Source organism: Cervus elaphus, chromosome 16 (assembly GCF_910594005.1).
Source record: "Cervus elaphus chromosome 16, mCerEla1.1, whole genome shotgun sequence".
Classification (NCBI taxonomy): Eukaryota; Metazoa; Chordata; class Mammalia; order Artiodactyla; family Cervidae; genus Cervus; species Cervus elaphus.
In genome coordinates, this window is record NC_057830.1 from 25,370,146 (window position 1) to 25,381,186 (window position 11,041).

The 11,041-nt window shown below is 49.4% G+C and overlaps 1 protein-coding gene across 1 annotated transcript in view; it reads right to left on the reverse strand.

The window, feature by feature from the left end:
• Nucleotides 1-5,271, reverse strand: part of ROR2 (receptor tyrosine kinase like orphan receptor 2) — a 236,033-nt gene extending 230,762 nt beyond the window's left edge. The window contains exon 1 of the mRNA XM_043927545.1: nt 4,982-5,271. Coding sequence (XP_043783480.1) covers nt 4,982-5,069 — 88 coding nt within the window. The 5' untranslated portion in view covers nt 5,070-5,271. The remainder of the gene's footprint in view (nt 1-4,981) is intronic.
• Nucleotides 5,272-11,041: the final 5,770 nt, after the last annotated feature.

Genomic DNA, 11,041 nt, shown 5'->3' on the forward strand with positions numbered 1-11,041 from the left:
TCTTGGGGAAGCCTCTCTAATCTAATTCTACAGATTAGAGTCAGTCAATCCAGTCCATTTTTGCCATCAAATCTCCCACAGTCAACAAACAGAACTCTAAGCAAACAAGGGGAGCCCCTCCCTGACTCTGGACTCCACAAGACATTCCTGAAGCAACAGCATCTAACACAGAGACGCCGGGCAAAGAGGAGTGGTGGTGGACGGGGCTTCCTGCAACGCTGGAAATGTCCTCTGCGTTCCTGGACCATCCCAGCCATCTGCCACATTTGCGTGCTAAATCACTTCAGTCGTGTCCGACTCTCTGCAACCCTAAGGACTGTAAGCCCTCCAGGCTCCTCTGTTCATGGGACTCTCCAAGCAAGGATACTGGAGTGGGTAGCCATGCCCTCCTCCCGGGGATCTTCCCAACCCAAGGATCAAACCCACATCTCTTGTGTCTCCTGCATTGGCAGGCGGGTTCTTTACCACTAGCACCACAAACATGAGGCCCCTGAAATGCAGCTACTGCAGTGGAGGGACTGAACCTTTCATTTCAGTTCAGTTTAATTAATTTTAACCTGAATAGTTACATGTACCTACACTCCACAGCAGAAGCCTACAATGAGGATTTCTGTCATTTAAGTGCACACTGGGTTAACTAGCCCTCCAGGAGGGCACTGCGGTGTGGAAACCACGAAGCTGGAAGCGTTTGAGACTTGGGGAAAACCTTCCCCCACTCCAGGAGGATTTGAAGAAGCTGCCACATTCTCCGCAGATAACATCTCAAAAGTGACTAAGCGCTTACTGAAGCTCGTTCCAATGACAATTAAAGACACACACACCACATCTCACTGGAGCTTAAGACTTTCTAGAGGACAAGTCACTTAGTCTAATCAGGCTAGACTTGTCTCTAATTATTTCCTTCCCTTTGTCTTTTGATTTTTTGGTTCTTTCAGTAGAACTTGGGGGGAAAAAAAAAAAAAAAGAAATTCCCAAAATCGTACAAATAACACCAACACAATTCTTTACTTTTGAAAAGTTTTCCCAACACTGTTCAACAATTCCTTGGCCACTCTGTTAATACGATTTTAAACAGATTACACCCCAGACATATTTTATGACAACAGCACATGCAAGCAGAGCTGTCCCGCCCTTATTTCCAACTTGGCAAGCTCCTCTGCAAAACCAAATAAATACATACTAGAAGAAGGCTGGTACAAACCCCAGCCAGTTGCAGCCATAATTAGTGGGCCAGAATTGGTCTTGTTGCTTAGATTTTTATTTCAAAACTCAAGAAGCCTGCACTACCCACCAAAATCGTAGCAATTCTTTTACAGTGATACAGTTCTACAATACAAAACCAAAGAACTCAAAGAGTCCCTGAGAAGTGATGTTTTCAAAACCAGTTCTTTCAGTCCAGCTGTCCTTTCAAGAAATTGCTACTGGACATGTAAAATCCGGACTTAATCAGCAACACTTCTCTGCAAAGCAAAGCCCTCTGGTTCCTTTACTTTGACACCTTCCAGGCATGGTATTCATAGGCTCCACCTGGCAGTCACCACAGGGTCCCCAAAGAAAGAAGTATCTTAATGGCAACTTTCTTTACCAGGAACATATCACAGGGGATCCCCATGGGGGACAGCAGAGTAAACCCAAAGCTTCACAGCCCAGCCCTTCTCCAGGTGGTAACCACAGGATGCTACCGGTCCCCCTCCAGGTTCCCAGGGAATGGACCAGATAAACACCAAAAGGCCCCTGACATCAATGAATGTTTTAGAAGATGGTTATAAACCTTGGGTGCAGATAACAGTTAGTAACCCACTTTCTCTTCCCTGACTACAATTTGGAAGTATATAATTACACCTCTCCCAGAGAAAAGAGTTAGCGTGCACAAATTTCCTATACCGAATCAGAGTGGCCAGGGCTCTGCAGATTAGGGGGGGGCCAAGTCTTTCACACCCAGTTCCCATTTCAATGATAATGATAACTTTCCACATCCTGGCCTCCCATGGAATGCATTTTAAAGGAGTGCCACTTCTCCAGCTGCAACCTTGCTTTAGAAATCCCTCTTTAGGGGATTAATCTTCCCTACCTGTCAGACAGGCTGTTCCCCTGCCCCTGCATTTCTATCCCACTGATCTCAGGAAAAGATTCCAAAGGCTAGAGCGTGAAACCCAAATTCTTCCAGGTTTCAATGTCTCAAAGGTTAAACCGAGGGTAGAAAGACAAAACACAGGGGACAATTAATTCATGACAAATCACACCACAACAGAGAGTGACACACACAACAATTACAGCCGTATTTTGACCAAACAACAGGAAAACGGTTTAACAATAAAAATAGAAATGGTATTTCACATTGCCTTGCAAATCTGCAGATTGCAGTCACCCAAAACTCCTGGTCAATGTACCTTTTTAACCCACGTTGCTTTTCTGAAGGCAAAATGTTAAGCAGATTTCTTGTAAGTTTTCTAACTATGATTTGCTTTACTAATCAAGAGTTCAGCCTCATTGACTAGAGCCCCTCGGTCACCTATCACCACTTTTATAAACAGTTCACGACAGCAGCTCACACTGAATGCCACATAGTGGTGGTCATTGTCCAGATGACATTTTTATCAAGTAGACCTGAGGGTTAAACTTGCTTTTGCTATTAGATACTGAAGATTTTCAAATGTGTGCTTCTTCTTTTCTTGGTACACAGCCATAATAAGAAAAACATGTTGCCTTACTAAAGAGTATATAAAAACTTTTCTTTTTCCACAAAGTCTTCTTTTTCAAGATGTTTTCATTTACTTACTTTCAAATGGATCACTATCATTATTTATTACCGCCATCACTCCAGGGATCTGGGCCAGAAGTAAACATTACACTGTCAAAATCAGGGGTGAGGAGACCCCAAAACTCCCAGCCTGTCAAACCCTGGCCAGGGACACAGTCCAAAATTAAGCATTTGTCTCCCTAAGGAACAGAGCCTTCTATAAAAACATAGAACTTATAAATCCTTTTAGAATAACGTCTCCTTGTTTTTACATAGTAACGTATGTTTTGTGTATAAAATACACTCAGATTACAGGGATTCCTCTTTACAGCAGAAAAGATGCCAAATACTTGAATCTCCTGTAATCATAAAATTGTATTCATAGTTTGAATATGATCTGATTCTTTGCATTTCCACTTCACCTAACATTCCAGAAGAAAGAGAATTATAAACAGCTTCCCTTCTCCCTCCCCTATAGAAATTACTATTATTTTACTGGAGAAAGAAAATTACCTCCACACAGGGTTCAGAAATTAAGGAAAGTGATACTGGATTGCTTTGTTCCTTGGAGATTTCTTTAACTCTACTGGAAACTACGGCAATGTTTAAACTCCTCTGCCCAAAACGCAAGCAACTTTCCAGTCTTGCTGCAATCTTGATTTAAGGAACAGACCCATCACCTTTTCTCACATCACCCACTTCCAACTCTACCCCTGGCAAATGCAACTAAAACCGCTGGGCCACAGGTTTGCGCGGTACGGTTTTGCAGAGCAATTAACCCCCACATGGCCACCACGCAAACGCTGTTCAATGGCAGCGGGTTCAGCCCGGGGTTCAGCCCCTTCTTTCCCCTCCCGCAGCGCAGCAAATGCACCCCTTGACTCGAAACGGGAGAGGGCTTCTAGCGGGAGAAGGGGTGCAGAAATCCAGAGGGATGCTGTTTAAAAACGCACAGACTAACTTAGGTCTGGTTTACTTACCTTTGCACCGTGCACCTTGAGCGGCTTATGCTTTAAGGGACAGCGACAGAAACTCAAACCCCTTTCCCAAATCAAGTAACCAAGGATGTGTGACGTAATTGGCTCTTGTATTAAACCCAAACGCCCCCCAGGAAAGGCTGCCCAGCATTCCTGAATCGTTGGATGGATCCCTGGAGCGCGCAGTTGGCAGCAGAAGACGAAAACCACCGAGCCCCCTTCTCGTGTCTTTTGTCTAATTCTCACCTACGTGCAGAAATGCCGGGGGGAGGGGGCACAATACATGGAATAGGGGACACCGAGACCCGCTTAGGTGTAAGGGGCGGCTCACTCATTTCTGGGTCACGATGTGAACCCCCTTAGCTTTCAAACCTAGAGGTTCCACCGCCCTCCCTCGCTTCAGCAGGGTGCGGGAAACTGGCTGGCTGGGGGGCGGGGGGCTGGCAGGCGGGTGCTGCGGGTATCGGACAGCGTGGCACCCTAGGCCGATCCCCCTAGCTTCCACCGAACGTGATGGCATCTCTTGCTCGCCCCGGGGTCCACGCAGCCCAACAGCGTGCGACCCTCGAGGGGAATGCCACCCGGGAGCCCGGCCCACCCTCCAGCCAGCCCGAAAAAGGCTAGGTCCCCAGTAGCGGGAAGGCGGCCCGGGGACCCCGGACCCCAGGCACAGGAAACGCGGCTTTGGCCACCTCTCGGCGGGGGCGGAGAGGGTGAGGGGCCAACAAAAGGGAAGCCAAATTCCCTTCCAACCAAGGGGCGGGGATCGGGAGCCCCCTTCCCTGAGCCTCGTCCCACCGCGGCGCGGGCGCTGGGGAGAGGTCGGCGCAGACCCGGGCGCCGCGGACCTGGAGCTCTGGAAAGAACCTCGGGGAGCAGGGCCGAGTTAAGGTCTTGAGAACCTCGGACACGTCTGAGGACCCGGGCGCCTGCCGCCTTCACAATCACGACCCTCGGAAACCCCCGGCTAGGGGCTCCTCGCGGGCGCCGGCGCCGCCCGCCCTAGTCTCTGGAAACACTTAGGCGTCCCAGGAGCGCGCCTTATTGAAAGCAGCCCCGGGCGGCGGGGCGCAGATGCGGAGCCGGGCTGAGGTGGGCACGGGAGGGGGGCCCCCGCCAGGCGCCCCTCGCCCAGGAGCACCGGCGCCGGCGCGGCGGCGGGAGCAGCAGCATCGCGAAGGAAGGGACGGGCGCGCGAGTGGCAAGCCCTCTGCCCGCGATTGGAGGAGGTGCGCCCGGGCGGACGCGGGCTGGTGAGTCCTACCTGAGGCCCTGGACACGCAAAGCAAGAGCGCGGCGACCGCCCAGACGGCCGGGACGCACAGCCACCGCAGCGCCGAGCCCCGGGCCATGCCGCGGGCCGTAGGGGCCTGGGCGCGGGGATCCGGCGCCACCACCCCTGTCGGCCGCGCGTCCGCTGCCCTTTCTCCTGGGCGCTTGGCGAGTCGGTCCCTTTCGAGGAACTCGCGGTCCTCTTCCTCTCTCGGCCCGGATGCGCCGCTCGGTTAGGGCCGGCCGGACGCGCGCGGGGGGCGGACCGCGGGCAAGCAGGGAGGCAGGGTCCCAGGCTCGCCCGCCCCGATGGGCAGAGCAAGAGGCCAGCGCTGGCGCCCCCTGCTGGACCGACACGCCTGTAGCGGGCGGGGCGCGCGGGCAGCGCGGGGCCAGGACCGGGGGGCAGCCGCTCCGTCCCCGGACGCGCCTCCCGCGCCCGCCCTCCTGCCTGCTCCTCGGAACGCTTGGACGCAAAGGTGGAGCCTTGGGGACGTCCAGCCAGACCTCTCGGGGACTGCCCTAGCCACAGAGAGTCCTGGCGCAGTTGGCACCCACCTTTAGGGGCGGGACCCCCGAGGGCCTAACGGTAAATCTGTAACTCAGGACGACTCGGTGCCCCGCCAGCCTCCACCGGGGGCACATCAGAGAGACACCCAATCCCAGAAACCGGTGGCGCGGGAGGAAGAGAAGCAAAACTTTCAAGGAAAAGGGCAGCGTCCCCGCCGGCGCCCTCCCGGCCTCTCCTCTCTACGCTGCAAGCAATGAGAACAACTGCGTGCCTCCAAAATGCTCGGAAACTGCTGGGAGTGGAGCTGCATGGAGGGAACTCTCGGGAGCGCGATGCTATCTGAAGCCACCGTGGCCTCGGGTTTACTGTTAAAAGCAAATTGTGTAAGTTTACCCATTAAACACAGAACACTATTTGTTCTCTGCAGAGCCCCAGAAACATGCAGAAGTAATTTGCTTCACTTGTAAAAGACGTTTTGAACGCAATTCAAATAGCATATTTTCTTGCTTATTCTTGGTTTTGCTTAACACATGCAAAGGTCTGAAACTGGAAGGCCTGACCCTCCTGTTTGTAACTTAGGAATTTTCTTTGTTTTTGCTGTCTTGGAGAAAGGGACTCGGAACATTCAGGGACTCGGTTGCTTGCCTTGTGAGATTTATCTTTTAACTGATCAGGGAGCGGTTTGGTTGGCGTTTTTGCTCAAACACCATTTCCGGCTAGTTGGGTGAATTCGAGAGAGTCCTGGCCTTGGGTGCCAGACCCAGAGACCCCTGAGCTTGTCCCCGCCTGGAACTGCCCCTCCACAGCCTCACACATGGCAGGAAATAAAAGTCCTTGCTGTGGTCTCCTGACAACGTGGCTGAGCCGCCCCGCCTGTTACCCCTGTTCAAATTATTTCGGCCTCTGTCTCTGCTGGATCGGTTTGAGTGAACAGATTTCCAGAGCAGAAGAGGGGCTGTGACTGAGACTGGTCAGGGACGGCGGGGGACCCAGGGCAGAATGGGAGATGGTAAAAGCATTATCCAACTGCAGCGGCCCCCGCAGCTGCTCCGCGCGCCGCTGGTGCGGTCTGAACCCGGGACTACTCTCCACGGTGTTCTGCGAGCCCTGCCTGGTGTTTATCTTTGGGTTTTTCCTCCTGTTTCTTCCCCTGGGGTCCCTCAAGGATGTTTTAAGAGTAAATAAGCCTTTAAAAGTTAGTCTTGAAGCACTAGTTCCAGACTCCTCCATTATGGTTTTGGCAAAAAAGACAGACGGGGTGCGGGCGTTGGGGGGGAAGGGCAGGGGGGAGCCGGGGGCAGAGAAATCGCCGATGAGACTCGCCCTCAAACGCAGTTAATCGGCAAAGCATTGTCCTTTCTGTAGACATGCACTCCTTTTGCTTTCCACTGCGAATGCTTGAGGTTGTCCTTCCAGACCCGTTCTCTGAGCAGCTCTGCCACTTACGATACACTTACACTTCTTGGTGTGAACTTTGGGGAAATGACCTAATCATGCTTCACCCGCTGTCTTGTGCAATTTTCACACGACTGGATTCTCCACAAACCTGACCCGAGAGTGTAAACAGCAACATGTATTTTTGCTGACAGTTCCTTGGGTGGGGTCACACATGATTTCTTAAAGCTTTTTTAAAAATTATCTTTTCAGGTTTTCTCTTTCCCCAAATTATTCCTGGGGCTTCCCTGATGATGCTAGTGGTAAAGAACACACCTGCCAATGCAGGAGATGTGCTTAATGAAATGTGCATTTGATCCCTGGGTTAGGAAGATCCCCTGGAGGAGGGCATGGCAACCCACTCCAGTATTCTTGCTTGGAAAATCTCATGGACAGAGGAGCCTGGCAGGATATACAGTATTCCTACCTCTAACTGTCGTCTGGTCTGCTGTACCCCACATCTCCCTCACCCTCCTTTCTCCCCTTTCTACAGGTTCAGAACTAAGGGACAAATGCAATAAGTTTAAGTCACTTCAGTCATGTCCAACTCTCTGCAACCTCATGGACCATAGCCCACGATGCTCCTCTGTCCATGGGATTCTCCAGGCAAGAATACTGGAGTGGGTTGCCATTTCCTACTCCAACACCTATACATGGGAAGGGCCAAAATATGCATTTTCTAAGTAGTCAGAAGAATGTGGCTTAGATACCAAACCAGGTTGGACCTACTTATTCTCTCAAACCTGTATTAGTTATCAGTTGTTGCATAACAAGTCACCTCCAAACCTAACAGCTTAAAACAGTAAACATTCATTATTTCACATAGTTTCTGTGGGTCAAGAACTCAGGAGAGGCTTAACTAGGCCCGGCTCAGGGTCTGCAGTGAGGCTGAAGTTAGTTGTCATCTGAAGGCTTCACTGGGGCAGGAAGGTCTTCACAAGGTGGCTTACTCACATGCTAACCCTGCAGGTTAGCTCAGGGTGTGGGCAAGAGGCCTCTGCTCCCTCCCAGCAGGAACCTCTCCACAGGGCTCCTTGGGCATCCTCACAACATGGCACCTGACTTCTCCCAGAGTGAGAGCCAAGTGGCAGCTATAGTGTCTTTTATAACTCAGCCTTGGAAGTCACATGCAGTATCTTGTTGGTTTCTCACACCAGACCTCTTTGTTGTAGGAGAAAGCTGGAAGGGAGGTGTGTATACCAGGAAACTGATTATCACATCACATACATTGAACACAACCATGCTGTCCCCAGGACATGCAGTAGGCAAGAGGGAGAGGAAATTATTATGGCAAGAGCCAGCAAGAATAACAGGAGGAAGCCAGGCCCCCCTTGAAGACCATCAACAGGGAGCCATGCCGCTATCCAGGGAAAATATTCCTGGTGTAGAGATGGGCCTATGTGAAGGTGTCAAAACCAGGGGGTCTGGGGTGTCTGAAGAACAGCCTATTGGCCATTTGTATACCTTCTTTTCAGAGAAGGAAATGGTAGCCTACTCAAGTACTCTTGCCTGGAGAGTCCCATGGACGGAGGAGTCTGGTGGGCTACAGTCCATGGGGTCACTAAGAGTCGGACACAACTGAGCGACTTCACTTTCACTTTTCACTTTCATGCATTGGAGAAGGAAATGGCAACTCACTCCAGTGTTCTCACTTGGAGAATCCCAGGGATGGGGGAGCCTGGTGGGCTACTGTCTATGAGGTCACACAGAGTCGGACACGACCGAAGCAACTTAGCAGTAGCTGCAGTATACCTTCTTTTGTGAAATGTCTTTTTAAATCTTTTGCTCATCTTTTAATTTCTTATTTTTGAGTTTTAAGAGCTTTTTATATGTTCTGGATATAAGCCCATTTCAGGCAGATAAAAGACTTGGACGTAGATAATATTTTCTCCCAGTCTCTGGTGTGTCTTTTAATGTTTTTTTCAGTGTTTTTTTTTTTCATAAACAGCAGTTTCTCATTTTGATTAAACTCAATTTATCAGTTTTTTTTTTTTTTTTATCTTTTATGGGTAGTGTTTTCTGAGTCTCAGTACATACTAGCTCCAACCAAAAAAAAAATCAGTAAGAATCTGGAGTGTTTGAGCATACCAAACTTTACTGCCCTAATGTGGAAAGTCGATAACTACAGTTCACAGCCTTCTGCCCACTGGGCTTTTGTGGGGAGCACGTGCAAAACTAGCGCAGTGAGATTGTCACTTATTCATTTTTTTTCAGTTGGGAGATCCTCAACTGAATTGGACCCTCCTCTGGCCACAGCAAGTGATACAAAAATCAAGTCCAAAGCAAGATAAATGACAGAACTTGTCAAACAAGACAGCTCACTTCCTCACTCCACACTGAGTCCACACAAACAGCTCAACCATAGTCAGCTGGGATTCCCAGACAGTGAAACTCAACAGACAGCTTTTTCCCCCTCTCTCACCCAGCCTCTCTGTAGCACTTTATCATGGGGTACTCATTTACCCTTGGTTTTATGACACCAAGCTCTCCTGGTTTCACTGCTACTTCTTTAAGCTTTCCTCCCATTCTCTTTTGTTCCCTGACCTCTCCATTGGGCAGGTATGCTGGACATGATCCTAGGCTATACTTTCTTCTCAATCCACACTCCCAAAGGAGAAATCTCTTCCAAGTTCATGGCTTCCGCTAACACCTATTCACCTGGCAACTCCTAAATGTACACATCCATCCTGGGCTAGTCCCCTGACCTCCAGACCTACATTTTCAACTGTCTCCTTGGCGTCTCCACTAGGCTTTCTTAATGGCCGCTCAAACTCGAGTTACCCAAACTTGAACTCATGATCTGCACACCCCCCAACCCTGAACCCTCCCTCAAACCTAGTTTTTCCCCTAAATTCCCTCCTCCACCCAATGGTATCATGTTGCTCTACGAGACAGAAACCTAAGCCCCATCCTTGACACCTTCCTACATCCACCTCATTGCGTCTGCTGTTGGTTTTACCTCCTGAATGCCTCCAGCCCATTGTCGTCCATCCCCATTGCCATCACTCTACTTCAAGACAGAATCACCTTTGCCTAGATAAGAGCCTCCAAACCAGTCTCACCATTTCTTCCATCATCCAACTTCAGTATGCTTTCCACACATTTATATGGAAAGATCTTTCAAGCTCAAGTCTAGCCAAGTTTCTGCTGAATATCTTGCTAGTGCTCTTAAGTCAAAGACTGAAACTTTTATGTCCCATAAAGGATCTGACCCCACACAAATGCCCAGTCACATTCTGCACCATGCCATCCTTGCTCTCATTTTCCAGCCCTTCTGGTTTCTCATTTCCTCAAAAGCACAAAAAGTAGCAGACTCCCTTCCACGTGGGGACTTTTCACGAGCTGGTCTTTCTGCTTGGAGCATGCTCTCCCTGATTTCCTTCACTTTGGTAGCATTTACTCCTCCCATCAGCTGTCACTTCCTCAGGGATGCCCCCTCTATCACCATCATCTCAGGATGGGTCAAGTTTCCATGTAGATGGAGTACCTAGAACCCCACCTGGAGGCACATATCACAGTTGTAATCTCACCCCTATGATGCAAGCTGACATGATTAGGTCAGTTTTCCCTACTGTTCTAAAGTTCCGTAAGAAACAGGCTGATATATCCCCATCAGTGCCTGAGATGTGGTAACAACATACAATGGAGGGAGGGAAGGAAGAAAGGAAGAAGCAAGGCAGAAAAATGCTGGTGCTGAACTCTCCTTTGGGAAAAATGCAATTTTTTTTTTTCATTTACCAGCCTACTGCCTTTCTCTCTAATATGCAGCAAATTTTTATAAAATAAAATAAATGCTAGCAGTTTCTTCATTTCATGCTTACATGACTGAATCAGTCTTTATGGGCCTATCCTGAAATTACACATCCATCCTAAACTGCAGTGGTTTTGAAAAGAATATTTTATCTCAAACCATTTATGTCTACATAGAGTTTAGGTAGGCTTTCTTGTTTCCAAAAATTCAGATTCAGGAATGATGAAACAAAGATTCCAGTTTCCACCACTAACTATAAGCTTTAGAAGTTCTAGGAGCTTCTTTCCTGGCGGTATCCAGTGGTAAAGAATTTACCTTTCAATGCAGGGGACTCAAATTCAGTCTCTGACGGGAGA